At 44.1% G+C, this 15,032-nt stretch overlaps 1 protein-coding gene across 1 annotated transcript in view; it reads left to right on the forward strand.

Moving 5' to 3' along the window:
* The window catches only part of LOC146990401 (E3 SUMO-protein ligase PIAS1-like), a 66,458-nt gene extending 53,398 nt beyond the window's left edge, over nucleotides 1–13,060 (forward strand). Inside the window, exons 3-13 of the mRNA XM_085772704.1 lie at nucleotides 928–1,012; nucleotides 1,125–1,263; nucleotides 1,782–1,916; nucleotides 2,900–3,005; nucleotides 4,574–4,647; nucleotides 4,980–5,140; nucleotides 6,235–6,371; nucleotides 7,333–7,570; nucleotides 8,241–8,380; nucleotides 9,846–9,886; nucleotides 12,646–13,060. Of these exons, the coding sequence (XP_085628830.1) occupies nucleotides 928–1,012; nucleotides 1,125–1,263; nucleotides 1,782–1,916; nucleotides 2,900–3,005; nucleotides 4,574–4,647; nucleotides 4,980–5,140; nucleotides 6,235–6,371; nucleotides 7,333–7,570; nucleotides 8,241–8,380; nucleotides 9,846–9,886; nucleotides 12,646–13,014 (1,625 nt within the window). The 3' untranslated portion in view covers nucleotides 13,015–13,060. The remainder of the gene's footprint in view (nucleotides 1–927; nucleotides 1,013–1,124; nucleotides 1,264–1,781; nucleotides 1,917–2,899; nucleotides 3,006–4,573; nucleotides 4,648–4,979; nucleotides 5,141–6,234; nucleotides 6,372–7,332; nucleotides 7,571–8,240; nucleotides 8,381–9,845; nucleotides 9,887–12,645) is intronic.
* The last annotated feature ends 1,972 nt before the right edge of the window (nucleotides 13,061–15,032 follow it).

Here is a 15,032-nt window from a genome sequence, read left to right on the forward strand (position 1 = left end):
TTTACAGCAGAACAGTGGCTTCTTACATGCTGTGCATTGCTAAAATGAGGAGACTTGAACTTGGTTGGTCTGATTTCAGAGGTTCGTTATAACTATAAAAACATAAATATATAGTTTTACATACACACTTTTTCAATGCTGATGGATAAACAAGTTCCAGCTCATAGTTTGTCATTGTGTTTTTTAGATTTCTGTTTCCATGCAGTCCTTCTTGCTCTTTCCCTCTATTCCAATTTTAATGTTATGTTACGCCTCTAAGTTAATCACCTCCCACCTCTGGCTTCATGCATATTGCACAGACACGTGGTCTGGATCTTTTCATGCAGCTCTGAAGTATAGATCTGAGTCAGACACACAGTCTGCTGCTGGTTTCCTTGCTAATCTCCTGCAAACATATACACACACATACTTTCCTTGTCTTTGTGAACCTGCTGTCTCTTTAATGGGGGCTGGGTTAGTTGCACCAGTTATTTCCAGCACCTGTGGGTTGGCCTATAAATAGAGCGCGCGCACACACAGTACACACACACACACACATACACATATTTTCTTCTCCGTCTTCACCTCTGTGTAGGGTGCTGCGGTTTTGTCGTCCAGGTGTTCTTTAGCTTTTGAAAATTTTATGCACACGACTTGCAAGAGACGCCCACTCAGTCGCTCGCTCTCTGTTTTCTGCTCCTCTGTCCGTTCAAACAGTGATTCACTGTGTATCATAGCGTTTGGCCTGGTTTACAGAGGTTTGGTTTCCTGATCTGAATGACTGAGGGTCATTGTTGTTGTTTTTTTTCTTTTTTATAACTGGCCAACGTTTTGTGACTGAGACTGAACTTGTAATATCTTGTTTTTATATGTTATTTTCACACATATTAAAAAGAAATCTCTCTCTTTTTCCTCTCGTTCTCTCTCTCTCTCTCTCTCTCTCTGCAGCTTCAGACAACAGCCAGCGGTTTCAGGAGACGTGTTTTGCCTTTGCGTTAACACCACAGCAGGTCCAGCAGATCAGCAGCTCGATGTAAGGCCGCTCCTGTCAATGATGCAGGACGCCCAGTGGCTTTTGAATAATTCATGAATGTGCGGCGGTTCCCTGCCGATATGTAGTAACAAACCTGTGTCTGTCCTCAAAGGGACATCTCGGGGACCAAATGCGACTTCTCGGTTCAAGTTCAGCTGCGGTTTTGCCTGTCGGAGACCAGCTGTCCTCAGGAAGACCATTTCCCGCCCAACCTGTGTGTGAAAGTCAACGGGAAGCCGTGCAACCTGCCGGTGAGGAGCAGTGACTTCAGCGCACACACACTCACCCAGCAGCTTTAAAGGAGACATATGATGCCCCTTTTCCAGAAATTAAAATAGTTCCCAGGTGTCTTAAAGACATGTCTGTGACATGCTTTGGTCAAAATCCCCCAAGGATCAAACATCACAGCTCTTTTCATTGTCTCACAACAGCCCTGTTCAGAACGGCTGGTTTCAGTGTCTGTCCCTTTAAATGCAAATGAACCGCTGCTTGCCCCACCCCTTCTACTGGTACCAGGTAGGGGTGGTATTATGCAAATTCAAAACCTAGTTACATCACTGAAAGACAACTGAGGGAACAGCTCATAAAACCACATGGATTTCAACCTAGAGAGCCTGAAAATAACAGATTTTTTTGTCAATTCTCGCACTTTAGGGGCTGACAAACACCCAAATATATGCTAAAGAGCCTTCAAAAAGTGATATTTCCATAATTTGTCCCAACCTTAATGAGAACTGTATTGTCTCTGATACTCACCTCTCTTCTCCAGGGTTATCTCCCTCCAACCAAAAACGGCGTCGAGCCCAAGCGGCCCAGTCGGCCCATTAATATTACTTCACTGGTCAGATTGTCCACCACTGTCCCCAACACCATCGTTGTGTCGTGGACCGCTGAGATCGGGAGGGTAAGAACCAAAGCCTTGTGTAGTTTCTTCATCAATAAGGACAGTTTTAATGCTTTTTTTAAATTAAATGAAAAACATTGGTTTTCTCTGTTCCAACTTCTGGATCTAATCTAATGTTCCAGCCTTTTTCTTATCTTTCTTTTTCATTCTGTTTATTTTTTGTCATATTCTTCAATGCAATATAGCATATATAACATAATTATAATCAATCTATCTGCGCATTTCTGCACATTTCCTTCTGAGCCTGCTGTAGTTTTCTTAGTGTTAACTCTGAGTGAGTGGCCTTCCGTCCCCTCCACCTCTTCCCTGCTATTCCTGTCAATCACTGTTGTTAAAAGAAAGTGAAAGTGCAAGAAAGGAAAAACAAGACGTTATGTAGTTGAAAATCCCAATTTATGCAACAAGTCTGGGTCTGATTCAATAGCAGGGGTGTAGATATTGTGAGTTATTGTCTCTCTGGTCGAGTTCTTACAGCCAGAGATCTTACACATTATGATTAAACGGTTGAGTAAAGTGGGAAAACCGCATCTTCATGAAACCAATGACCTTGTATGATCCAAATGCAGGGGGATGAGTGTGCGGCGCGCCTATTGATGAAATCATCCTTTGATGAAACATTTTAAATCAAATACATCAGTTATTTTGACTGAAACTAGTCGTTCTCTCATACACTGACTCTTATTGATGTTGGTGGAGCTCGACTCACCGTCTGCACTCAGGCAGTAGATGGCAGTAAAGGAAACGTCTCACAGCTGAAGTGATGGTACACTCTGGCCTCTGATGTCAGTTCTTATTTTCCTTTGCTCCTTACACTTACACATAGTGGAGCTGGACATCTATTTGGTCTAGAGCCCAGAGAATTGACCTCATGTGAGAAAGACTCAAGGACAGTCTCTGTGACTGGAAAAGAACTCAGACACTGAGCAACAGAAATGTCTCAATGTGTGTTTTAAAGTGACATTATGACGTCATTACATCCACAGAGTTACTCCATGGCGGTGTACTTGGTGAAGCAGCAGTCGTCGACAGTGTTGCTACAGAGACTACGGGCAAAAGGCATCAGGAACCCAGACCACTCGCGGGCACTCAGTAAGTCAGACTGCCGACCTTTTATTATATATACTCATCCAACATTTCACATTGGCATCAGGGTCAGTATTGAACCATCCAGATAGGGATGATTGGCATTTAATACAATAGAGTGTTGTAACTTAATTTGTAATTCAGCCTTTCTATTAACTTTGCCAATAGACAAAAAGACTTAATGCAATACAAGACAAAGTATCATGGTTCCACTGGTACCACATCGGTCTCTGGCCTCATGTTATCATGTGTAAATATGACCTCCAGACTTTCACACATACATAACTTAATTACCCTGTTTACACCTGGCATTAATGCTTTTTCAGTGATCGGATTGCAAAAATCAGATAGTGTTTGACCACACAAGTTCAGGTGTAAACACACCCAAGACACATTGAGGACAGATTGTGATCAGGCACGCATTGTGACCACATTGAACAGAAGTGTAAACAGTAATGTGTTCTGTATACACATATAAATACGCAACAACTATTTTTTTTCTTTTTTCTTTTTTAATTTACCCACACAAATACGTATGTGACGGATCTCAGTTGGATCTCAATGTCGACGCTGGAGACGCATCTTAAAGGAGACATATGACGCCCCCTTTCCACAAATCAAAATAGTTCCCAGGTGTCTTAAAGACATGTCTGTAACATGCTTTGGTCAAAATCCCCCAAGGATCAAACATCACAGCTCTTTTCATCCTCTCAAAACAGCCCTGTTAAGAATAGCTGGTTTCAGTGTCTGTCCCTTTAAATGCAAATGAACCACTGCTTGCCCCACCCCACCCCTTCTACTGGTACCAGGTAGGGGTGGGGTTATGCAAATTCAAAAGTTAGTTACATCACTGGGAGATACCTGAGGGAACAGCTCAGAAAACCACATGGAAACCTAGGGAGCCTGATCATTACAGATTTTTTTTGGTAAATTCTCACATTTTGGGGGCTGGAAGTCAAGACAAACACCTAAATATATGTTAAAGAGCCTTCAAAAAGTGATATTTCCATAATATGTCCCCTTTAATGCCAGGTGTAAATGCTATCCGGTCAAAATACAATCTGTATACGAGATGGATGTTAATTCCAGGTGTAAACAGGGTGAATGATGAGTAGATTTTTGGGAGAGAAGGCCCAAATTGTTGCATCCTAATATGACAAAAACAGCCTGTCCATGCATCAGTAGCCATAGAAACCCGACTTACTGTAGACATGAGCTTGAGGGTTAAGTTATTCTTCATTTACAGTATTAGAGAGTGAATGATTGTAATGGTGAAAGTGAAATTTCTTTTTTTCTTTTTTTTAACCATAACTAGTGTGAGACTGAGCTCTGCACCCAGTCAGATTGTCAAAAATATTTCCCACTTTTAGCACTGTGCAATGAATTATATTTTCTATATCTACCTGTACTGTATATGTTTTATCCTATAGGGGGAAGAGATGCCAGAGATAAAGATGTAGAGGGAATTCAGCACATTTGTGACCTCAGTTAGAAAAAATACTGAAGTTTTAAGTGTAAAATACAAAATTGAACAGGTTGGTAAGGTGTCTGTGTGTTGTCCCTCTGTCCTGCAGTCAAAGAGAAGCTAACAGCCGACCCCGACAGTGAAATAGCCACAACCAGCCTTCGAGTGTCGCTGCTCTGCCCGGTAAACACGCTCCCTGTTCTTTGTGCATTCGAGGCGCCGAGCCGTCACGCCCAAACATGTCTGTCCATTCTTTTCTGTTGTTTTCCCTGCATATATATATGACTGTATATGACTCAACATGCCTCCATGCACGTAACAGCTGGTTGATAAATGTGTGATCTGTCTGTCAAACTGTCATCCCAACCCCTATCGCGTATCCTTTTGCATGTGGGTTTGGTATGTTTACGCCATTCCTGTGCACTCTTCACCCCGCTGCGTGTGTCATCTTCACGCCCCTGACACTGTATGTCTGTCTGTGTGTGTGTGTTTGTGTTTGTGTGCACCCTGTGCAGCTGGGGAAGATGCGGCTGATGATTCCATGCCGGGCGATGACATGCTCCCACCTGCAGTGCTTTGACGCCACGCTCTACATCCAGATGAACGAGAAGAAGCCCACCTGGGTGTGTCCCGTGTGTGACAAGAAGGCCCCCTACGAGCATCTCATCATTGACGGGTGAGTCACCTACAGGCTACCTGTTTGACCTGTGGGGAAAATGAGGGAATGACGGTCAAATGGGACATTCTGGGAAATATGCTTTCTGACTTTCCTGGCCTTGGAAAAGTCCAGCAGATCATCCTCTTCAAATATTTCACCAGTGAACTTCAGCAAGGCTGTTTGGTAGATTTTGAAAGCTAGCTCTTTCCCTCTGTTTCCAGTCTTTGTGCTAAGCTAATCTAGCCAACCAGCCTCATATTCAAAGACATGGGACTGGTCTCAATCTTCTCATCAAACACTGAAAAAGAAAACAAAGTAGCGCTTAATATTTACAACAAGGTTTCTACTGTACTGAAGCTCTACTGATGTCTCTCACTTGAAAGTGACATTGGATAAAAGCACAGCCTCAGTGAGTGGTTGTTATTTCCAAAGATGTTTACACATTTACTCATGTCTGTCTCCAGAGTTTGATGTTTGTGTTTTCAGAGGAAATAACTGCAACTTTCTGTAGCCGATGTACGTGTACATGTACGGTCTCAAAATCCAGACCTTCACAGACACACTTCCACAATTTCTTCAAAATCTCAACACGTGTATAAGTGAAATCAGGTTCTGAGAGGTTTGAATGTTGCTGTCAACAAGAGTTCACAACAGAGACTCTGGGTCACTTAGAAAATGCATTGAAAATGTTTGTGAGAACTTTTCAGACCTCTTCTCCAGCATGTTCTAAAAGTAACATCGCTCACTGAGCTGCAGTGAAAGCCTGCAGGGAGGAGAAAATGTCATATCTAAAGATGGATGTTTGGGTGGAGTGGTCCATCAAGTGTTTGATGCAGAGGCGCCATCACGGCTCAGAGTTGATGCTACTTTGTTCAGTGGGTTTCATTTCTCTCTGAGTTTTAAGAGGAGGCTCTTTTCTACCTTGTTGACAAAATGCCAATTTGTGTGTGTGTGTTTGGATGGGTTTGTTTATGGTGTGTGTGTGTGTGTGTGTGTGTGTGTGTGTGTGTGTGTGTGTGTGTGTGTGTGTGTGTGTGTGTGTGTGTGTGTGTGTGTGTGTGTGTGTGTGTGTGTGTGTGTGTGTGTGTGTGTGTGTGTGTGTTTGCTCTCAGGCTTTTCGTGGAGATCCTCAACAGCTGCATGGACTGTGATGAGATCCAGTTTAAGGAGGATGGCAGCTGGGCCCCCATGAGGTCTAAGAAGGAAGTGCAGGAGGTGTCCTCTGCTTCCTGTAACAACGGGCTGGATGGTAAGACAAGGGGTGTAGGGACAGGGGATGGGGGCAGGGTGTGGTTAAAGGGATATTTCAACATTCAAACAATTGGCCCATTGCCTTAATCCCGATATTGTTAGGAGTAGGTTCATTACCTTTAATTGTCGGTGCAAGATATTTTTAGAACGGCGGAGCAGAGCCACAAGCTGCTCAGCGAACACAACAGAGGCTAATGGTATTTCTACGTGTCCCTCATCAAACTAAATACACAATCCAACAACTCCAAAACGCTCTCATGGACAAGTTGTGACCTGCACATTCACCACGCTATGAGATGATAACGTATAATTATGTAACATTAAGACACATGAAGCAAATACTTGGAACAACTTGCTTTTGAAGTCACTCTGCTGAGCAGCCGTGTCTGGAATGTAGTTCAGGCTACGTATTTGCCTCAAAAACAACTCTGTCTGGTAACATTCTGTTATCTCATAGTGTGGTGAATGTGCAGGTCACAACTTGTCCACCAGAGCGTTTTGGAATTGCTGGATTGTGTATTTGATGAATTTGATGAGGGAAAGGCGACAACTAAAGGTAATGAACCTACCCCTAAGACTAGGGATTATGGCAATAGGCGAATTTGTCAAAATGTTGAACTATCCCTTTAAGAAAAACAGAGGTTACTTCTACATCAGGCTGGAAGAAATTAAATTAGGATTACAGAGACGTGGTAGGAAGAGAGGGAGGGTGTATTTACACCCCCTCCTTCTTTGTTTATGCATTGTCAGTTTTAATTTGGGGAGGCATCAATCATAATGCCTCTGAGTAAACGGCCTGTCTCCATAGTAACAAACATACTGTAATTCATATGAGAGCAGGGGAGATGTGTATGTGTGTGTTTGTGCGTGCTCACACTGCACAGCAGCGCTTTGTGTTTTTTAATGTTTTCTATAAACGTTCATACGAGCACCAACCTCTGTTTCCTGTCCCTCCCCAGGTTCATGTCGAACATCCTCCGGCTCAGACCAGCGGAGCTCTGCGTTATCCGGCGGCGGCGACGGCAGCAACGGCAAGAAAGTGGAGGTAATCGACCTGACGCTGGACAGCTCCTCAGAGGACGAAGGGCCGGAATCCCCGCCCCCACCGCCGGCGCCGCTGCCCCCTCCGGCCAAGCGGGCCTGTCCATCCATGTCCCCGATGTCGCCGACCTCGCCGCCCGTCATCAACAACAAAGGGTCAGACGCATAAAACGGAGGCCTGTGGCTTCACCTCCACCCTCAGTTTTAGGATTCATTAAATGTGGAAATGAAGCTCATTTTAGCTGCTTGCATGGATAGTTCTGTATCTGGATGGTAAATGATTCATGTTTTGTGCTGGAACACGCACGAGTGTCTTTTAGCATTTCACATCGACAGCGCTCACAGTAGGCAGCCGAGAGTGCTGACTGAGAAACATTTGTGTCTTTGCTCCTTTTTTTTTTTAAAGCTCAGACTTGATCGATGTGAAATGTTTCCAAAACAACATCAGTAAATCTGCACATTTTTACCGCGTGCAGAGGATCATCGCTTCCCCAGCTGTGGCTTCAGGAGCTTTCGCCGAAACGCTCGACCTCTTAGACTTTGAGCTGCTCAAGAAACATCCCTGAATCACGGCTCCTGGAAACTTTAACAGCTGCTTTTTTTTTTTTTTTGGTCAAATTAAAATTCATTATCTGTGCAGAAACTGCAGCTGCTTCATTTGACTTTAATGATCCCTGACTGTTGTTGTTGAGAGGTTTGTGTTAGCAGCTCAGTGGAGGACACGGCACATCCCCGAGACTCCACCTGATAAATCTGACATGAAATAAAAGCCTAATTATAAACGAAGCGGCTTCTTTACCCTCTGTATCTCTGTATCTGCCTGCAGAGTGTTGAACCTGCACCACCAGGCCTCCCCCGTGAGCCGGACTCCCAGCATGCCAGCGATGGATACCAGCTACATCCCTCCTGTCCCCCCACTCATCCAAGACTACAGACCCTACTACCACCCCCCCAACGACCTGTCAGGTAATAACAAACACATGCAGACTCAACAAATAAGAAGTTACATGACAAATAAATAATATATACACTGCCTGTCCAAAACTAAAAGTCACACTACAACTTGTTGGGCTGCCTTTAGCTTTGATTACAGCATGCATTTGCTGTGGCATCGTTTCAATAAGCTTCTGCAATGTCACAACATTTATTTCCTTCCAGAGTTGCATTATTTTTTCAAAGATTCTTAATGGGGTTCAAGTCTGGACTCTGAGGTCACATTGGACCACATTATTTCCTTGAAGATGATGGTTCCCCACTGTCCTTCCAGTTTTTAATGATGCATTGGACAGTTATTAACCCAATTTTAGTAGTTTTAGCAATCTCCTTAGATCAGAGGTCTTCAACAGGAGGTCTGTGACCCCCAGGGGGTCCACAGAGATGCTGCAGGGGGGTAGTGGAATTTTTGGTTGATAAGAAAATTTAAAAAAATATTTTTTCGTTTCCAAATTTATGTTACAAATAAAAACCTCAACTTAAATAGCTTGTCTGCATGATTATCTTGCACTTGACAGGCATTGTTGATATTGGCACTGGCATCAGTTAACAAGGTGTGTTTATAAATGGGAGTGGCATGGCTGCCTACTCACTGTACCTGTACATGTTTATATAGAAGGGGGTCCCTGCTCCATCTCTGCATCAGTTTGGGGGTCCCAGGCCTGAAAAACGTAGAAGACCCCTGCCTTAGATGTTTAATTTGCTTGATGCCAGTAATTTGACCCTTCTGAAACAGATTAATATCTTCTCCATGACCACAGGATGTGTCTTCCAACATGCTTGTTTAATTTTAATGAGACCGCATCAGTTAGGGTTAAATAAGTTGTTGCCAGCTTAAACATAATCATCCATGCAGTAATTATCCAATGGGAGGCTCTGAACTATTAACTTAGTTAAATCCAAGTGGTGACTTTTTTTTGGGAATGGGCAGCGTATATTGAGAATGAACTGTTTCCCCTCAGCATTAACGACATTAACAGGAAGTAGAACATTCCAATCCCATGAATACGTTGACTCACGTTTACATTTTTACTCTTAAACTGTTACAGAGGTGTCGAGTGTCGATTTCACGTTGCAAGATGTTCAATGAGACGTTGCCAATCTCTGTCAAACTGTTTTCTAAAGCGGATCCAATCCTCTCAAAATGTGTTCACATCTGTAGTTAATGAGGGAAGCAGAGAGGAAGAGTTTCTGAGATGAAGCAAGACTCGCTGTTGATGAAGTGCCGTGCCTGCTGCTAGGATAGAAGCAGTGTCTTGTGGGAAAATATCAATAATAGCAGACAGGCAGGCAGGCGATGAGGTTTAGGACGCTCCATGAAGCCATGGGTTAATCTCTTGCAAATGAGACAGATTTTCTTTTGGAATAATAGAGTTTGTGCTGTATCTTAAATGTATTTAAACATTCACCTCTGACTCTGCTTCCTCTTGATTTCCAGAGTTGAACTTCTTCTCTTTCCTTCAAGGCGACAATCATCAGGTACGTACAGCAGCTCATCACGAGTTGAATGAGCCGAAACAAACTCCCACTGGAATTCTTGAGATTTTTTGTTCCTAAAATTCACATATTTGAATCCTGGTATTGGGTGGATTTACGTCTTGTACTCGTAGGAGCAGGCTCTAGGCTGCACAGGCTATTTAAGGAGATACAAGAGCGAGACGTTTGACAAATGATGGCTGTCACCCCACAGTTACTGGTGGGTTGAATCCACTGAGGCAGTCAAATGTGAATGCAGACATCTCTTGAATTCTGATATCCCCATCTGTCATCCTGCTCCCATGTTCTAAAGAGTTGGTTCTCGCAAATTACAAGAAACGTTTTCTCACTTACTTTGAGTGGTGCGACATGCAGCTGTTCAGATTGCTGCTTTTGAGGAATCTGCCTCTGAGATTTCTGCCGTCACACTCACCATGTAAAACCCCCGTTATGTAGAATGGGATTCTACATACAGTATGATTCTCACAGTGCTGAAAAATGAGGTTGAAAATAATGTGACAGTGACTGCGTGTTCCTGGTTAGTTCACAGACTGTGTCCTATAGGCAGGAGGCAGCTCGTTCTGTGGTTTTAACAGTGGCGCTGCCTCTGGAAAGATGCTGCTGTTGAATATTTTAAATGTCATGTTTTTAATGCCACGAGAAGAGCAGTACTAAAGAGCAGAGCAAGAAACCAGGGGTGGATATCTCACAAGCCAGACAAACAAAAGACCAAATCCAATATCACTGGAGGTTATAAAGTATATATTCTTTTGTAATATGAAGAGCTTATCTATAATTGTTAAAAATTGTCTGCCACTCACTCTAGTGTTTAGAAACCCGGAGCTATAATCATAAAATATCTCAACCTTGATTCTAAATTGCACAAAATGTTAACCCAAACTCAGAGTTTCCACTTTCAACCAGTTCACAAAGATGCCGAGAGAAACTTTGATAAGACAGGACGTGAGATAAAAGACAGGCGGGGTTGTCCAACTCCTTTTCTCTACAGAAGGTTGACAGACAACCTGCATGTGTGAATGAATGTGAAATTAACTATTGTATTAATGGAAAGAAGCAGGAAGGATACATTCACCATCATCTGTTTGAAACACACTGACAGGTGTATATACAGTAAAGCAGCAACAGGTCTTTGATGGAGAACATTTATGTAATCAGTTCAGTGGCAGCAGATCACATCCTAGGTTTGAAAAAAGAAGAGGAGGATGGATCTGCTGCTGGTTGGGGGAAAGGGAAAATGTTGTGTTTTTTTCCCCTCCTCAATTTTTTTCTAAAACTGCACTCACAAAATGTATACACTGAATTCTGCATCATATCTTGCTGTGCTCTGATTGGTTGGATTGCCGTCATGTTGTGAGAGCTCTTGTCTTTACACTACATGGTTCAAGTGGTCCAATTCCGATTTTATCAAACTCTGAAGTGGCACAGATCGGATCTGTAACATGAGTGTGTAAACAGGAAAAAAATGCATGATATTGAATACTGTCAGATCGGATTCAGGCCTCCGTCATATGTGGAAATAAATCAGATACAGATCGGGTATCCGCCAACGCGTCTGCAGTCTAAACAGACAGATTCGATATTCCCCGGCAATGCAAGCCGTACGTCATTAATAATGCGTCAATAGCGCATATTGATGACAGTGTGTGTTGTTCCTACCTGCGCCAGCTGACTTCCTTTGGTAGCCAACCGCGTCTACGCATGCAGATATAGGCGGGCGCATGACGTCTGTCCGACTACCCATTTCTCCGACTCCGACCATACATTTCTTTATTTTTGCGTCATCAGTCCGACCTCCCACTTCTCCGACTTAAGTAGCCCTAACCCTTAACCTTACCCTAAACCTAACCTCAACACTGTAGAATGGGTAGTCGGAGAAATGAGCCGTCGGACTTGTGGGCAGTCGGACTGATGTATGCTCCCCGATATAGGCAACATATCGGAATTGGGCATCAAGGCCTGTAGTGTAAAGACAGCCTAGGTCTGTGAGTCAGTCATAAGTGGAGCTGCCTGGAGATGTGAAGATGTTTTAATGTTATTTAAAGGTAGAATCTGGATTTTTTTTTGCCCAAAGACTTATACAAATAAAATCCATCTTAATCATGACCTATGGGTCCTGTGTGGTGGTGGCTGTGTCTGCAGCGCCCCCTCCCCCTGCCTGTATTTTGGTCCTTTGCTTTGTTTTGTTGTGCACGTGTCGTGGACATTTCTGGGTGGAGAGCGAGAGAGTCGGTGTTTTCTCTCCAGCCAATGACGGAGCTCAGGTGAAGCTACGTGCAGCAGAGTAGGAGAGCTCAGGGCTGCTAGCCGCACTAGCTGTCTGATGTTAGCGAGTGCTAGCATGTCTCTCTCTCTCAGCATCAGCATTGAGGACCGCAAAGAATGAGGGTCGTAACCTTGGCTAGCGGTAGCGGTTAGCATCCGCCACTAACACTCACTTCCCAGCTCACCACAACGGCCCCCCTGCTCGTTACAACATAACACTGGAGGCTCCAGTTGTTGGTGATGGTCGGCTATCGGCCCACGGCTCCAGCGCTTCATTCGGACTATATTTCCTTTCCTTTACGGTCCTGACAGCTGCTGCTGGCAGGGGCAGGAGGCTACACAGTTGAGCCCAAACTCCAGACCCTACCTTTAATGTCCCAACATCTCACAGTACCAAGTCTCCTGATACCTTCCTGATCACCTCACTAGTAACACTTCCTCCTCCTCTCTCTCTCTCTGGTGTTTCTCCCATGCTCCAGCATTACAACATGGTGATGGCGGCAGCGGCAGCCGCCTCGGCCTCGGACGACCACGAGCTGCTTCTCAACCGCTTCCTGCCCTACAGCACCAGCTCGTCCTCCGCCTCCCAGCTGTTCCTCGACCAGTCGGGAGCGGCGTCGGCCCCTTCGCTCAGCGCGCCGCCGACCAACGGGGCGAGCAGCTCGGGCAGCAGCAGCAGCCTGGTGTCGTCCAGCAGCCTCCGCGACACCCACTCCACGCACTCGTCGTCGCACTCGGGCTCGCACTCCTCGCACACACACCCCGGGGTGGTGGCCAGCCGGAGCAGCACCGAGGCAGCGGTGGCGGCCATTTACGGCGGCATACCTGACGTCATATCGTTGGACTGACTCAAGAGGGGTCAAGACTTCACTTTGGGTTCAGCCATGATCCAGTGATGAACCCAGTTGCAAACTGTTTAACTGCAGGGTAAAGTTTTGATCCAGAAACTAAACTGGCGCCGAGCCACTGAAACGTTTGTGGGGTCGCAACGGGCGAGACTGCCTCTAGAAGAGCACTAAATGTTGTGAGTGGGTAACAGGCCTGAGGGTTCCCTTCACTAGACTGACCTGAGGACAGTAACAAGTCATCAACTTGAACGGGTCAGCTCTGGAAGTCGTGCTGGTTTTTAGTGACTCTGGATCAGAAACCTGTCCAGCACGTGAAACCCACGTTACCTGCGGTAGCGGAACCAACCTGGCACAAAACAGCAAAGACGCTACCTGAGCAAAAACACAAAGGAGGACGGCTCTTTTTTTTACAAAAAAAACGAAGAGTGGCACCGTGTACAGAGAACAAAATCTATTTTCCTCTTTTACTTTTGTATGTTAAATCGGGACAGTTTCAGTCTAGTGAGCTGCTTCTATCGCTGTTTTCAAGTGGAGGACTGAGGGTTTTTTTTTTTCACAAAATCTTATACATAAGCTTGTTGCCATGTGGTTTTGTTTTTTCCTCTCTTTTAGCTTTTTCCTCTTTAAATTTTCCATTTGCATTTCTCCAACAGAAACTTCAAATCTCTGTCCCCTTTCTCTCTCTCTCTCCTGCTCGAGCTCATTTTCAAATGAATGGTGTATTATTTCTCTATTCAATGACAACAACTTTTCAGATGCTGAATTTACAGTTCATTAATGTACTAATAATTTTATTATGCTTTTAAGTTATGTATGATATTTAAACAGTTCTCTCTATATATATATAAATCTATGAATATATGCATTCCCTTTGACCTTCAGGTTAATGCTGTTGGGAGTGTGTAAGTGGAAATTAGCCATTTCTGGTTTTTCATTTTTCACTCCTTGATTTTAAGCTCCCTACAAAGACTTTGGCAGCATAGAGCATTTAGAAATGGAGACTTTTACAATATTTATTCTCACCAGTCTAGAGTTTTGAGCTGGAAGAGTTTCTTTTAGTTTCATTTGGTTCTTTAAATTTTTTTTTTTTTTTGCACAATGCCAAAAACCTATAATCTACGGTACCTATGGAAATGATCACAATTATCAGATTGCAGTTACCTGTTGCTACAGTGTTTTCAGTCAGCTGTGTCCTTCTGTCTCTGGTCTTTTTAGCATTATTTTTTTCTTCATTGGATGTTACAGAAGTAATAATTGTGATGGAGGTTGAAACTGTCGTGGCAGTTTAAAGGGACGGGCGTTTTGTGACATGTGCCACAGCTCCACTGGGGCAAGTGACTGAGTTTAAACTAGTGCCTGTTTGTGTGCATGCTTCACAGCGTGTTTTTTTTGTTGTTTCTTTTAGTTTTGGGACTCAGAAGAATGTCTTAAACGGTCGGCCACAACCTCTGCCCCATCCCTGACTAAGCAGTTTGTGAAGATTTGACCTGCCACTGATATTTTTAACCGTGTATGGAGTTAATCTTAGGGAAAGCGCTTGTAGAAAAGCACAGAACAGTGTAAGCAGGCTATTTAGTGCCACAGTGAAAATAAAAAAAGGGGGGGTGATCTAATACTGGGCGCAGAGCCAGCTGGTTTAAAAATACACAACCTGTCTGGAAGTTAAAAGCCCTTTGAGAGGGTGGGTGTGGGATGAGGTGTTTAGGCGAGGCGAAGGTTTTCGGGAAACCTCAAACACAGGGTTTGCTCACGAATGTATTGTACAATTTTAAGAGTGGACTCACTTTTGTTCTTTGCTTCCATCGCCGTTACTAAACAGAACAGGCGTTGTAGGGATCCACTGTGGTCTGGTCACACCAGCTGAGGCCTGCACTAGTGGACTTGGCCCCGCCCCCCTCCACTCCTCCGGCTTGTTACCGTGCGTCCTTGAAACTTTTCCAGACTGCCCTTCCTAACAATCTCTTCTTAATCTTTCACCTCCAGATGTCTGAGACAGGCAGCTCGCTTTAAAGCGTAAT

The sequence above is a fragment of the Trachurus japonicus genome, chromosome 3, assembly GCF_045865225.1.
Source record: "Trachurus japonicus isolate A0001 chromosome 3, Traja_1.0".
NCBI lineage: Eukaryota > Metazoa > Chordata > Actinopteri > Carangiformes > Carangidae > Trachurus > Trachurus japonicus.